Source organism: Huiozyma naganishii, chromosome 2 (assembly GCF_000348985.1).
Source record: "Huiozyma naganishii CBS 8797 chromosome 2, complete genome".
In the NCBI taxonomy this organism is placed as follows: Eukaryota; Fungi; Ascomycota; class Saccharomycetes; order Saccharomycetales; family Saccharomycetaceae; genus Huiozyma; species Huiozyma naganishii.
The window spans coordinates 27780-42655 of NC_035923.1; the positions used below are offsets into that span (position 1 = coordinate 27780).

General features: G+C 45.8%; 6 protein-coding genes and 1 non-coding gene across 7 annotated transcripts; 4 read left to right on the top strand and 3 right to left on the bottom strand.

Moving 5' to 3' along the window:
- Window positions 1-74: 74 nt before the first annotated feature.
- On the top strand, window positions 75-1964 carry EAP1 (Eap1p; the record flags this gene model as incomplete). Its single annotated transcript, XM_022611295.1, has 1 exon — window positions 75-1964. One exon carries the CDS (start codon window positions 75-77, stop codon window positions 1962-1964), a length of 1890 nt encoding a protein of 629 aa, XP_022462718.1.
- A 541-nt stretch (window positions 1965-2505) lies between these two features.
- Window positions 2506-6054, bottom strand: MNN14 (Mnn14p; the record flags this gene model as incomplete). The annotated part of the gene is made up of 1 exon (XM_022611296.1): window positions 2506-6054. One exon carries the CDS (start codon window positions 6052-6054, stop codon window positions 2506-2508), a length of 3549 nt encoding a protein of 1182 aa, XP_022462719.1.
- A 986-nt stretch (window positions 6055-7040) lies between these two features.
- CBF1 (Cbf1p) lies at window positions 7041-8033 on the bottom strand (the record flags this gene model as incomplete). The annotated part of the gene is made up of 1 exon (XM_022611297.1): window positions 7041-8033. The coding sequence occupies one exon, from the start codon at window positions 8031-8033 to the stop codon at window positions 7041-7043; it is 993 nt and encodes a 330-aa protein (XP_022462720.1).
- A 427-nt stretch (window positions 8034-8460) lies between these two features.
- PTK2 (protein kinase PTK2) lies at window positions 8461-10698 on the bottom strand (the record flags this gene model as incomplete). Its single annotated transcript, XM_022611298.1, has 1 exon — window positions 8461-10698. The coding sequence occupies one exon, from the start codon at window positions 10696-10698 to the stop codon at window positions 8461-8463; it is 2238 nt and encodes a 745-aa protein (XP_022462721.1).
- A 1206-nt stretch (window positions 10699-11904) lies between these two features.
- On the top strand, window positions 11905-12001 carry KNAG0Btrna4Y. Its single transcript has 2 exons — window positions 11905-11944; window positions 11965-12001. It is a non-coding gene; the product is annotated as a tRNA-Tyr (tRNA).
- Window positions 12002-12491: 490 nt separating this feature from the next.
- KNAG0B00270 (uncharacterized protein) lies at window positions 12492-13025 on the top strand (the record flags this gene model as incomplete). The annotated part of the gene is made up of 1 exon (XM_022611299.1): window positions 12492-13025. One exon carries the CDS (start codon window positions 12492-12494, stop codon window positions 13023-13025), a length of 534 nt encoding a protein of 177 aa, XP_022462722.1.
- Window positions 13026-13537: 512 nt separating this feature from the next.
- On the top strand, window positions 13538-14851 carry KNAG0B00280 (uncharacterized protein; the record flags this gene model as incomplete). The annotated part of the gene is made up of 1 exon (XM_022611300.1): window positions 13538-14851. The coding sequence occupies one exon, from the start codon at window positions 13538-13540 to the stop codon at window positions 14849-14851; it is 1314 nt and encodes a 437-aa protein (XP_022462723.1).
- Between the last annotated feature and the right edge of the window lie 25 nt (window positions 14852-14876).

A 14876-nucleotide genomic window follows, 5' to 3' on the forward strand; every position in this document is an offset into this window, starting at 1 on the left:
TCACACTGCTAGTAAGGTCACTTTTATTGAACATTCAAAAAAACCGATCTACAAAACAGTCGGAAGAGCAAGTTATGGATACAAGTGAACCTCAAGTGGCTACTATAGCCGAAGATGCTACGAGAGATCCAAAGGCGAAGAAGCTGAGCTCGGTCACTGCGCTGCAAAATAGACTCCCCTTTGACGATCTGGATGATATTTCGAATTTAAAGTCCACGAGTTCCGGGAAACCGCATGTGTACAGTATATGTGAATTAATCACGATGTACCAAGATGTCTCAGGGGAACTGTTTATTGCAAAGGAGGCAATTTTGCCCAACAGAAAATTTTGGAGACTACACCAGAGGTTCTTGGATAATGGACCCAACAACAAAAATGCGAACCGGTTCGATAGAAGAAACAGCAAAAACAGAAACAACGCCAACACGGGTAATGCCAAGAAACAGGGGTTTGCTCACAAGCTGGATGGCGAGGGTAGACAGCAACATAACAAAAAGAACGCAGGCCTTGACGTTGACGTTTTGGAATTCGACGACAATTTTGTCCCATCCGGTAACGCAATGAAGGACTTCGAGACCTGGAAGGCCAAGATGAGAGAGATTGAGCAACAGAAGAAGACGAATGGGAAGCCCGCTAAGGGCAGACCTGTCCCAAACACCGCTGCAACTGCAGTGATCGCGAAAAACATGGGACCGCAGACCGGTACTACGAGTGTCATGTCCGATTTCTTTAATTTGTCGGGGACAACTACGTCGTCGGAGAAAGCTCTATCCATGACTGAATTGGAGGGATCTGTCGTCAAGACGGGTGGTACAGTTCCAGAATCAGCACAGGAAAGCGCTTCCACACAGGTGACAGTGCCGAAAAATGCGTTAGAGACCTCCAGAAGTTCATCTTCAAGGTTTAGCTCCTTTTTCGCTAGCCCTTCAAATATAAGCGCAACAACAATGAACACGGACAAGAAAGAGACGGCATCGCCAAATAACAATACTAACACTGCAACTAACATGTCAACGGCCATCACAGCAAAGATTGATGGAGACTCTGCGAATGTTGAACAACCTAAACAACAAAGTGTTAGTGGCTCAAGATTGATGAATTTTTTCAAAAACTCGTCTCAATCGACAACTCCGACAAACAACTCGCCTGCGGCAACAGCGGCATCATTACCAAACATATTAAAAGGTCCACCGCCTCCTGGGCTAGCTCGGTCGACCAACGTTGAATCCCGTGGCAACAACGACAACAACAAACACAACCATCAAATGGAAAACATACATGCTCCACCAATGATGCCGGGAGGACCTGTACAGTTTGGCCCAATACCACAACAGATGCCGATGCCACAGAATACAAATGCATTTTTCCAAGGTTTGTTAAACAAGAACAAAATGGCGGACCTACCTCCTACGGATGGTAACAATAAAAAGGGCAACAACCTTCCAATGCAAGCTTCACAACACATGCCCCCACCGCCACCAGGGTTGATGCAGCAACCGGGTATGATGAATGGGGGTGCTCCTCCCAATTTTGGTATGATGCCACCACACCCACCTCACCCAATGGGCTCCATGCCGCCCGGAATGCAGAACTTTATGAACCAGCCAAAATTTGATAAATCAGGTAAGCTTGTGAAACAAGAAAACACCAACCCAAATAAAGATATGAACAGCCAACCACCATTTATGTCCATGCCCATGCCACCTCCACCAGGATTTATGATGATGCCTCCAAATATGCATTTTCCTCCACCGAATAACATGATGCCTCCCCCACATTTGCAGCAAGTTGGGGCTGCCGATGGAAACGTCACTAACGTCAAAAATGGCACCAATACTGCAAACGAGAACCAAGGAAGATTTGTTCCTCCAATGCCAATGAACCCCAATATGATGGGTCCAATGAGGCCAAATATGAACGTTCCACCGCAAGGTAATATCAACATCCATGCAGACAAAAGGTGAGAAATACTTAGACATATAGAAAATAATTGAACTTCAAATAGGCGTAATTCCTCTCGTACTATCTTTAATCTCGTATTTAGCTTTTTGCAACTGTATACCTATAGTTAAATTTTTCGACAATTCATTTCAACCTGTTTGTGACCCGTGGCGGTTCCTCGAAATTTACATAAGATACTGAAATGGGGAGCGTGCCATGGAGGTGAATTTGCAATAGGTTCGCTGTTGGTGGACGCAGTCCATATTAATATATGGCCAATATGACATACAGAGAGCATAATAATTAAACTATACATGCAGTTGAAAAAACAGTAATCATTCAAAGAATCTTTAAGATCCAATTTGATGGTCTCAATTATTCGGGTTTTTAATCGTTTTGATGTCTTCGAAATATGCCGGTAATTAAGTTTGTCTGTTTGAAGAAGGTAAAGGACGGAAAGCTGCCCTGGTAAGAGGCGAGTTTTGTTCGTGTTAAGCAGGCAGATTCAACCAGATCCCGTTATCCTTTTGTCGAGTTTGTTTTTTTGGTAAAGATAAATCTAGTTCAGGGTTGTTTCGATGAGTCGTCATTAGTGTTGGTGCTTTTCTTTTGATCTTCATTCTGTTGTGCTTGGTCAGATTTCGAATCTTTGGGGTCCTTTTGGTCTTCTTTCTGTTGTGCTTGTCCCGATTTTGGATCTTTTGTGTCCTTCCCACTTTCTTCTTGGTGCGTTTGTTCCGGTTTCGTGTCTTTGTCCTTGGTATCATTTTGACCTTCTTTCTTTTCCGTTTGTTCAGATTTGGTATCTTTCGAATCTTTTTGGTCCTCTGATTGCTTCGTGTCCTCGTTGGGGACACTCCCGTCACTTTTTCCATCCTTTGATTTGTTTACTTCTTCGGACGACTTTGTATTGTTTTCTTCTTTGGGTTTTCCTCCCTGATCTTGGGAATCATTGTTTGTTTCCGCAGCCTTTTTCTTCTCCTCTTCAAACTTCTTCTTATCTTCATCAAGCTTCTTCTTCGCTTCTTCAGTTTTTTTCCTTTCCTCTTCCTCAGCTTTTGCCTTCTTTTCTCTCTCAGCTTTTCTCTTCGCCTCTTCCTTCTGTCTCTCTTCAATAATCCTTTTCTCCTCTTCCTCCTTTGCTTTTTTCTCCGCTTCCTTTTTCTTCCTGATTTCTTCTTTTCTCTTTTTCTCTTCCTCGTCGATCAAGGCCATTTCGTTTTTTCTTGCCTCATTCTTAAATTTCAGCCGTGCTTTTTCGGCACCCTGGATATCGGGTGGTTCTTCCTTGAATATTGAACCCCCATTCTCATCTACTTCTTCATAGAGATCTAAACCCAGTGTATCGATGTCGTAATCAGGGCTGGCAAGTGGATCCATTTGGTTTTTGAACCAGTGGCGACTGTGAAATATGGTGTATTTCTTTGTGATTTCATCCAGAATTTCCCAAGACGTCGACTCTTCTATCTCTTTCAGTTGTTCTTCAGAGAAATTTTTTTTAAATTCTTTCCACTTCTTCAGTTCATACTCGTACAGCAGAGCATCCTTCACGGGTGATGTTAACTTAGGCCCGAATTCGTGTCTCAAAAACGTTAAAGCCTCTTCGCGTCGATCAGGATCCAGTAGCGGGTCATACTGTATTTCCAATTCCTTCACTCTAAATGTGGACACTTCGAATGTGGTGACTAAATAGGACAGCAGGTCTTTGTATCCTGCAATCACAATATTATGGAAGATCTTCCTCACGTCAGGGAATTCCAATCGGTTGACTGGTGAACTCAGCGATAACAACGTTGAATAACCGTTGTTAATATTAGCTGCCTTTTTCAGGTATTGGAAGGGAATCCATGCTTTGAATTTTGGAACAAAAACATGCCCTGCATAGGTAAGGAATCCATATTTGTCTGGAACTCCGTACTCGTTCCTCAAGGAATAAATTAATTTGTGCGGGACGAATGCCTGTACCCCGTGATAATACGTCGAATAGAGGGGAGAGATCATATTGATCGTGTCAAAATGCTTGTTTCTACAGTTGACTAAGTTCAATTTTTTATTAAACTCAAACCTTTTACCAGGGTCAAAAGTACTGATAGGGTAATCAGACCAAGAGATCTTCTTTTCCTCTTCTGCGAGTTCCTTCGCACCGTCAACCTTCCAATCATCAAACTCTTTCTTATTCGCTAAGACGTAATCTCGAAGTGCGGTTGCGTTTAGTGCGGCAAGCCCTTCACCAATATCAGGGTTATGTATATCTGATGGGTCCATCTTCATGACTTCATTGTAGGCGGAATACATGTCATATTTGTCGATGATGTCGTTTAATCCCTTGTTGTAAAATTCGGTGGAGACACTCAGCCCTGTTATGTCGATGTACAATCCGGAGTCCACGTCGATGAATCTGGCATCGATATTATTCTTCCCGTTGGCCTTCGTTCTGGTGGTTATTGAAGATCCGACGTCGACTAAGTACCGCCCATTGCCCTCTCTGGGATCTTCAAGGATCAAACTTTGATTGAAGTACTGTGCCAGGAGATTCAGATGTTTGATGGGCATCTGCAGGTCGAAGTCATCGTCCCATGGGAAGCAGATGCCGTTGTACATCTGGCCATACAGCGTACCATGTGACAACCACGAGATCAGACCTGTAGATTTTGTAAATTTTTGGAACGTTCTGATTAGAGAGTTCATACGGGCATTGTTGAGTAGCGGGTCCTCCAGTCTTGCACCATTGTAGAATCGTTCGTCTCTGTGGTGGCCTCTAGGCCCCTTCAATTCTGTAGCTTCGTTGAAATATTTGGGACATAGGGCAGAGTGTGTCAAAATTGAGTTTTTCAAGCTGTCCAGATAGTGTGATTCGTGTCTGTCCAAGCGTTCTTGACTCTCTAATTGCTTTATTTTAGCTTTCGGATCAAAGATGAAATCGTCGGCCGTTAGATCGACTTTATACTTGTCGTAGTTTTCTGTTGCCAATCCCGGGATTTCAACTCTAAATTTAGCAGCTCGATCACTTTCCAAAAACTTTACGTAATAGGATATGTGGTCAAACACGATATCGTTATCTGGGGATTCCTCGTCTGTGTTTTCTTTGACAAATTTATGAAGTAGTCCCGACTCTGCCATGTTCTCCCTAAGGTTTTGTTGCGCATAGACTCTGTACGAGTTATTTGCGCCCTCGAGGAAAGTGACCGATAATGGGTGGTCCATCGAGTTTAGGATGTAACTTCTGGCGTGGATCTGGTACACCTCTGGTCTCAAACTGCCTTCGAGCTTGGTAACGACGCAAGGAAGGTTGAATTTAGTACTTTCGTACTTTTCATGCATCTTACAGAATTTTTTCGCATATTTTAGAGGGTGTCTCTCCTTTGATTTGGCCCTGTACCAGAACCTATCGTCATATTTCTCTCTATCGGTCAAGAAAAGTTGTTCTCCAATATCTTTCTCGACGGCTCTCAAAAGGTTGATTTCGAAAGTTGGCTGTAAGACTAAGTCACAAGTCAGGTTCTGTTTGAATTTTTCCCTTACGGAGACCAGTTTATTGAAGTTATGGAAGTCAGCCCAATCGTACCAGGAAAAGGGCATGACAAAACTTTTCCGATTGTTTGTGTCGATGGAATCGTCCTCCGTGTCCGCAGCCATTGTTACGTTGGTCAAGTAATGCATGTAAACGGACCAACTGAGCCGCGGATCACTGTCATAGAATTCCAGATCGTCTATACTGGACAGTCTTTGCGACCTGTTCGGTCCCGTGGACAAAGTGAGCAAGCTATTCTGGAGTGTATATTCGTCTATCCAATCCGGTGACGAATCGAACGTCAGTTTTTTGTAAAGTTGTTTTGCCTGGGTGAGTTTTGACACTGGTTTCTGCTGCAGCTGCTGTGCAGCAGCCGGGAGCATGTTCATCACTGGGGCAGCAAACTCGTTGAACTTATCCCTGAAACTCGGCGTAGACGACGATGACGACGACAAGTCGTCATTACCGTTGCGGTAGAGCACCAGCAGGACTATGATCGCCTGTGCAAGCAGCCCGGAGAAAAATACAAACTTGAGCGATCTCCTTTTGAGCCTGACGAGCGGGAACACCACCGCTCTGCGCACCACCCCGGAAACACTCATGATCAAGGTCGGCACACTGATTGCGTTGTTCTACCTGTCGCACTTCTTACCCTTTCCAGTTATGTTTTTATCCAAGAAGAAGCCAATATGGTATATATATAGAGCCGGTTGTATTCTTCTCTTTTTTCCAATTTTTCAATTTTTCAACTTCTTTTTCGAGTTTCCTGTTTTTGACAAAAGTGTCTGTGCTGCGAGAGGGTTTCTATGTAAGATGCTGTAGGAGAGAGCTGCCCAGTTGGTGGTTGGTGGGCGGGCGGTAGCGAGGTGTCTTCGAGCGGCTGGCAAACTCAGAGTGCGTATATGTATATCTTGCTTATTGCAGAATCCACGCTTGTATGCAGACACAGGAGAACAAAGTGCTGTTATGTTTTCCCGATTGGTCGAGGAAAGAATGGTTGCGTATTTTTTTACTGCTCCTATCGTTCCCGGTTTCAGTTCCGATCCAGGAGGGAATGTAGTAGTCGCAGCGGTGCTAGTAGCAGTAGCGGTAGTACCGGTAAGCAAGGGTGTGGTCCCGTCTCCCCTGCTGTGTACCGCCCGCACTATATATACCTGCCCGATATGCACACGCTGCTGCACCCTTCTCGCTGCGCAGCGGGGACGAGATCCGGAGCTGCCTGCCTCCGCGCGCCCTGCGGCGGTTCAGTGCCGTTCCAGTTCCGCGGGGTGTCCGCCGCGAAGGCAACACAATGGGCAGAACAATGACAGCAGAATGCCATTGTGGCCACAGAGACTGCCGCGGGCACCGCCCTGATGCGGGCAGCCGTGGCGGCGGAACCAGCGTGGGTGTGGTCCTCGAAGGTGACTACCGGGTGGCTGAGACGCCTTGCAAAGGAGGCTGAACTGCCAAGCGTCTCGGGATCGATAGGACTAAGAATACAAAAGATTGGGAGCGGGAGAAGGTAGAATAATAACATTAACGATAACAATAAAAAAAAGAAGATTACACGATGAGCCTCGGCGTCTGTACTCCCTCCACAGCTCGGTTAGTCGGTCTCATCAAATTGTCCCTCCTCCACACTGACGCCATGCTTCTTACACAATTTCTTCAGGTACTCGATCTCTTTGAAGGCGTTCCCCAGTGCCTCTTGCAGCTTTTCGTTCGCTGTGGACAGCTGCGAAGCGTTTTGTTCGCTCAACAACTTCTGCAGAGTCCATTTCTCGATGTTCGCGTTCTCCGTTTCCTTCATTTTCTGGATGTACTCCGCGGCGCGCGTCAAGATGGCAGCTTTGCTCGACTCTTTGACGGGCAACAGGTCGCTGAGACTGTTGATGGCTGTGTTGATGTTCTCCCTCCTGCGCCGCTCGACCTCCTTGTGCGACTCCTTCCGCTGCAGCTTCCAAGCCTCCGTTCCGGCAACCACGGCGGGTTTCCGGCCCCGTTTACCCATGATCCGTTTCGTCGCATCACTCAGCTCGTCAAGCACACTCTCGTTGCCGTCGCTGTCCTTCCCCTCGCCGTGGGGGCCACCAAGCCCCTTCTCGTCAACGGGACCCGTGGGATCCTCCAATTGCACCTCCACAGTGTGTCCGCTACGGCTGTTGTCATGCCCGCTGTCACTTCCATCACCATCACCACCGCTGTGCCGGTTCGCCTCCTCCCGCTCAGCGTTGTGCTGCAACAACTGGTTGTAAGTCGCCGTCACCGCTGCAGTGGCAGCATCCGTCCCGACATCCACATTGACAGACTCTTGCCCGCCATAATGCGACGCATGTTCCCTGGCAGCAGTCTCGGCCTCCAGCAGCGCAGAATCGATATTATTGTCATCGCCAACCTCCATCCTACCCTCCTCCTCCTCCTCATCGTCCCCCTGGTTCTCCTCTTCCTCCCCAACGTCATCGCCATGAGCTTGGCTCTCCTGCCCGTCTCCGTGTTGTTGCTCTTCCGCATCCTCCTCCTCGTGTCTCTGCTTCTTCAACTGGCTCCCATCCTCCTCGTCGTTCGCATCTCTCTCAAGCTTCCTGGCAACCCTGCTCATATCCGTGACCGCTTGTCAAATCTGGACGCACCTGACCTAAACCTCTGCGAGCACTAACCACGAGGCGGGCCACCTCGAAAACGTGATATCCACGTGTGGGTTACAAGCTCGACAACTTCCAACTTTCTCTCTTATAAAATAAAAAAATGAACGAAAAAAAAAACGGTTCGAGGAAAGAGGGAAGAAAAAGAAACGACAGCGTTTTTGGCGTCTATTGTTCTCGCGTTGTTTACATATTACGCTTTTGGGACAGGCGTATACCGCGAGCATAGCCAGTTCCCAACGGACCAGGTTAGCCGGCGACGGCGACGGGTCCCCGTGGGGGGTGGGGGACGCGTCAGGATGGTAACAGGCAGTTCAAAAGTATATGCGGGGGAGGTGGAAAGAAAGAAGGATGTACGTAATTGGTCGAGTCACTTGCGACGACTTAGTGCGAAGACATCAGCGAGCGCAGTGTCATCGATGTCCCAGACATCACACTGGAGGGCACGTCCAGGTGGTGGTGCACCACCTGCTTCTTCTTTGGCGTCGGTGATGCGGTGTTGCTGTCGCTCCTGATCGAGGACGCGCCGCTCACAGTCAGCCCGCTCAACTGTTTCGCCGGTGCAGTCGGCATAGAATCGACGATTGTGGACGAAGGCGTGGGTTTCTCCAGCAACGAGTCGACAGTCTCTGGTTCCAGCTCGGTGGTATCGTCGCTTGCCGTATCTGGCTCAGCCTTCGCTTCTCCAGTAGCGGCACTGTCCGGGGTCGATTTCTTCTCTGGTTTTGCCGTTTTGGGCGAGAGGTTTGGAGATTGGGCAATCTCCACCATCGACCGTGGTTTCTCCTGAGGGGGTGCCGCTACGGCGGGCTCGCCGTTGATTTCAATTCCAGAGGGTGCCAGCGACGCGGCGTCGTCCCCCGTGTTCTCACCCTCGTTGGCCCCGCTATTCGTGCTTGAATTCTTCAGTTCAGGAGGTCTCGTAGTCTGTGGGTCCTGTGGATCCACACATGTCTCAATTGCCGTGAACCAAGGATCCGCGAAAAGCTCCTCCATCGTATAACGCGTTTCCGGGTTCGGGTCCGACAGCCTCCAAGCTACACGGGACCCGTTGGGCGTCTTGAAGTTACGCGACATACTGTACTCGGCACCGGGCCCTCCCTTGTAGTTGTTGTTGTCCCGGAAATGCGGGTTTTGGTGAGCCACATAGCTTGCATACGCCGCCTCGAATTCTCTGAACCGAGGGTCCATATTACAAGACTCGACAAAGGGAACAACGTTGTTGACCAGCGTAAATAGTAGTATCCCAAGTGCGTAACAGTCCATGGCCAACGGGTTATATGGTTTTTGAAGTTTCTCTGGGTAATGCTTTTTCTCCTCCCAGTACATCACCTCGGGCGGGGTGAACGGTGGGGAACCAATCATACCTTTGCACATCTTTATTGGCGAAGTAAAATCGTGAGGATCCTGGTGACACCAGTCAGAGATCCCGAAATCGGTCAGCTTACAAATCCCATCTCTAGACATCAGTACGTTCTCTGGTTTTAAATCTCTATGAGCGATACCGTTTTCATGGCAAAACTTGACACCTTCCGCAATCTGCTTGAAAATACAATACTTCTCACTCAGTGGCACAGACTTCCAGCCGCTTCTTTCGATTAACTCAAATAAATCCTTGACACCCAACTCCATGACAAACCCCCAGCCTCGCGTTGTGTAAGTGGTGGTTGGCACCTTTAACAGCAAGAAAGTGTTCATGATGTGTATGTTATGCGATAGACTTTTGGCAATAATGAACTCCTTCGAACAACGTTTGTAGAACTTCTCTGGTGTTTCGTCGTAGATCATGTTCAGTTTCTTAAGAGCGTAGATATCCTTCTTGCGGTAACTCGACACAATTTTACGCACCTCACTGGACCCGCCAGATCCAATTGGTTTATTGTCAGGATCGAACACAAAATTATCAATCAAATGAACACTCCATTGTTTCATGGTATCTGGTAAATACTGGTTAGGGTCCTCTATGGGCAGGGGCAGCATTCTGATTGAGGAGTCACCGTCATGCATGTAGAAACTCAAATCCCCTTTGTTTTGATCGCTCAATTCACCTGCAAAGACGGTCCCAGGTTTCTGATTGACACCATAAGGGTTGTAAACAAGGTTCTCCTCCTTTAATGTATGGGTAGCAAACCCACGCGGGGCAGTCGTCCCGCCCATATGGTGTGTGTGCGACGCACCGGCAACTTTCTTCACACTAGTAGATTTTGCTCTGTGGACACGAGTCCCCTTCGAGGGGATCACGATGTTATCGGCGTCATTGTCGTCACCATTCCTGTCAGCGTCATCGTTCTCCTGAGCACGTCTCTCGGCAACGAACGGATTAGTATTGTGAGCAGTTAGATCAGCGACAGATGCGGTGGATTTCACAGGATGCATGTTCCCCACAGCAGTCGACCTCTTTGTCAAAACTGAGGGTGACTTGTGTCTATTAGCAGCTAGATGCCCTGGACTGGGACTTGCACCAGGGGAAGTGGGTCTTTTCCGCAACGGAGTTATACCATTCCCAGTAGCAGACAGAAATTCAGGGTGGGTGCTTTGTTTGTTCAAGATCCTTTGGCCGAGAAGTTTTAGCATTGAAGGACTTCTATGAACATCCTTGTCATTATTTGAACCGGACCCCATGGTGATACGTTGTGCTTGTTGTTTTGCTTTCTGAAGAACTTCACAGTTACAAACCCATGTGTTGTATCCTCTATAAAGAGAAGTATCAGAGTCTATTTGGAGTGTGCTGGAGGATGCAAGCTCTTGTTCTGAGTCCCTATTCTCAAGGACTCTCCCTTCCAATATTGCAGTTCTTCCACTTTACTCACTACTTCGCAGTCCCCGGGAGTGCTCTCCCAAATAGGAAATTAATAGGGAAAGAAAACTGAGGGTAAAGAGAAAAAAAAGGAAAGTTCCCCAATTTGGATGTGGTCCAAATTAGGGAATTATGTGTCCAAAACGGGTAATTCAGTGTTTCCGTTTATGGAAACCTCGTTATCTGTGTTCCTCGAACAGGCCCTGCTCCCGTGGGGTTGGCCGGTAGTATCCGGGTGTCGCAGTGGGCCCGCCTCCTGTGATGCCAATTGGTCCGCGGTACTGGGTTTGTTGGGACCTGTAGGGTCCTCAGGTGCATGCAAAAACCAGCTGTCTGTACAGGTACCTGAAGAGTTCCTGCAATTTTGTTGCATCACGTGATTATCACGTGCTTGGGTACGTGGGGATGAGGGCCACACTAGCTGTGTACTGAGTTAACGGAGAAATACGATAATGTTCAGCTCAGTAAAAATTGGCGTATGGTCAGTGATAGATTTAGTGGAGGGACTTTTTCTGGGGGTTTTGGAGGGAAAACATGAGAGAAGTTACTGCAAAGAAGAAAAGTTGAAGTCACCAGCCTGAAACGTTCTCTGGAGAAGGTGTGAGTATTAAGCATAGGTTTTCAATTGGTTTACACTTTTTGTAGAATGATCTGCGCGTCATTGCTCGTCTTGAACCTGGCCAATGACACTAATGTTGGAATCGTCCGTTATCTTTGAACGCCAACGCTTTGGTCACAACCATAAAATACTTTGGTTTGTGCATACAGCTGAAAGTAATACATTTTGGCTGTAAGCGTAACAGCTGAGGTAAAACTAAGGAGGCGTACATTTGTCCCCCAACCGTCATTTTTTTGCTTTCAGCATCTAGCTCGGATATAAAAAAGCCCCAGTATCTATAATTGCCTTATTAAAAACGGTTATTAACGGATAAAGTTTGGTTGAAAAGATAATCGGCAAAATTAGGCAATTCTCAGGCAATTACCTACTCCTTACGGTAAACAGGAAAATTTCTAACTTTTTAAGTTTATACCTCCCGGTAGCCAAGTTGGTTTACGGCGCAAGACTGTAATGTTAGCGTAAGCTACAAAGTAATCTTGAGATCGGGCGTTCGAATCGCCCCCGGGAGATTTTTTTTTTAAATTCATTCGAAATAAATTAGTATGACTACTCTATGTTCAACTGCCCTCTATGTCCTCCCGTATACAACAAGGCAATGAGCAACTCTGTTAGAGGATCTCAAGGCCGTATTGTTGTTTCCTCAGCTCACGATGCACAAGGTGGATATATACAATATCCCATTACTTGTTAAGACAAGACTAAACTTCACAGAGGTCATTTCAACCCTCAGCTATTTAGCACCGCAAAGTACTGTACCCAGAACTTACAGTACAACCTTCACATTACCTCTACTGCAGACACCAAACATGATCATTCCCCACGGACCTGGCGTCACTTGTCTCTGCGCTAGAAAGAACGATCTTTTTTTTTTTTACTTTCTTACAGATAAAATGCGATGACTTGAGAGTGACAGACAAATTCTCGCCTACTTGATTCATTCGCCTGCTACTATTCGTGTAACAACAATTGTCTATCAAAGATACCTATAGGGGATAGGAAATGGATCACTTGAACAACCTGGAGTCCAGTTTACCTCCTGAGCAAACACCAACGAAACAAACTATTGACTCTCTCAATAACGACCTGTCAAAGGAGTTTAAGATCGCAGCAAATGCTGTCACCAAATTATACAGGGTTGCTAATGAACGAAACTCGTTGCTGAAGCATCGAGGTTACTTGGAATGCTTGGAGGATATGCTGACACTACTAGATAATGGAGAGCTTGCGTCACTCAACGACGTTCGACTATGGGGTATAAAGCAAAGAAGCGATATATTGTGCAATCCATCTCAAGAGGGGATGAACAACGGGAAATATAACTTTGATTTTGCTCGGGGGAATGGCAGGTATTCACCAAATGGACCAAAGTTCAGACTGTCGATGCCACCTCTGAGTGTAGAACAGACTCACTCTAATGCGGTCAAAAGCAGAAGGATGCGAGTGAAGATGCGCGATACGACTAATTCGGATTCAAAAGAGCAAACAGGTACTGAATCCATAGGTAAAAAGAAAAGAAGCGTTACTAAAGAGTGATATGAAACCTTATTGGTAGGCGGTTCCCTCTTCACTCAAAAGACCGCTCGTTTTGTTAGTCGTACGTCGCATCTTAGCTACCCCCTTCTTTGCATATACATTTGGTAGCTGAGCATCTTGGCTTTCCCGCTATTTCGAATAGCACCACCTCAATCAACATCCGCATGCTTCGGGCTGCTGTCTTCCTGAACCACGGCACACTGTGCGCCGAAAAAAATTGGCTTCATTAATTTTATTCTTTTCGCAGACTGGAAGAATGAGTACTCTACACGAGTTTACTTAGAACCAACAGTAAACATTAAGGTGCGGTGCATGGTTTTCGTTATGATATAGCAAGGCTGTTTATTGTGCTGTTAGATATTTAAGGATGACAGAAATGTTACAAAATCTCTTAATTCAATATGGGTACCAGTTTTCAGCAAAGTTTAAGGCGATTCAAGCATCTCTTTTTTCAGTCTGGTTTCCCGTATTCGCGCTACAAAACTGCTGGCGAGGAGTTTACAAACGGGGTAATGGCAAAACCGTCTTCATCTAGGTGTATTTACCGCTCGTTTGAAGATGCTGCAGCATTCATGAAAGTGGGAATTATAGGTCTGACACTACAAAATTCATTTGCCATAAAAGCCCATTTCCCAGCTATACAACAACTCTCATCGCATTTAAGGATAACGGCATTATTTAACGAGGACATTGGATCCTCTGTTGACGTCATACGACATTTGAAACTAGAACACGCTACAGTTTTTCCCACTTTAAAATCATTCATTGCATCATCAAACATCGACTTATTGGTAGTTACTTTACATGAAAGATCGTACCCCTTGATATTAGCTGATATTATCAAATATTGTAAGTTGTGTTCAGAAAAGGATGGAAAATGCACACTGAAATTCATATTTCTGGACTGGCCTTTAAATTGCTCTGTGGATTTTGTTAAGCAAATGGTAGAAGAGACAACAAATCTTGGAATACAAACTGTCGTATCTTTACAAGGCAGAAAATCCCCATACGTCATCAAGGCAAAACAATTAATCTCGGAGGGTTCGATTGGTGAAATTAATTCAATGGAAATTGCCGCTAACGGCATATGGTACGGATACGAGCGGTCGATTAAATTCGAGTCTTACTTATTTCAGCAGGAATCTGGGGTTAACATAGTAACAAGTTCATTTGCACATATTATTGATGTAGTAGAGTATATTACCGGTTCTTATTTTGGAGAAATAAATGCTCTTCTTTTCAATAATATAAGAAAGCAAGAGCTGGTAGATGAACTTGGTAACAAGATCGGTGAAAGCGTACAAAAATCACTTCCAGATCATCTACTGTTCCAGGGGAAACTAGTGAGTGGGAACGTACCGGTGTCTTGTACGCTCAGAGGGGGGATGCCAAGCAAAAGATTTGCCAAAAATTTTGTAATTGATATTCATGGTACAAAAGGTGACGTCAAATTAGAAGGTGAAGCTGGTTTTGTGGAAATTTCAAATATTGTCCTTTATTACAGAGGCATAAAGCATGATACACTTTCCGCCTTACGACAGTTCAATGTTCATGTACCTTACGACGCAAACAAAGAAATGATGGAATTTTATCATTTGAGAAAATATAACGCTTTGTTGGGCAACATTCTCAAACTTTATCAGTCTGTACTTGAACTACATGCTGAACAACAAAAAAATCCGCATGTCCCCGTTCTCACTGTACAGTCTTTTGGAATACAAGGTTTTCCGACGTTATCGGACGGTCTGTTGCTGTATAAGTTGCTTGCTGCAGTTTATGAAAGCAGCCTATCCGGTAGAACGATGAGAGTCGATTCGACAATTTGATTTTTTTCCTTCTGTATTACTATGT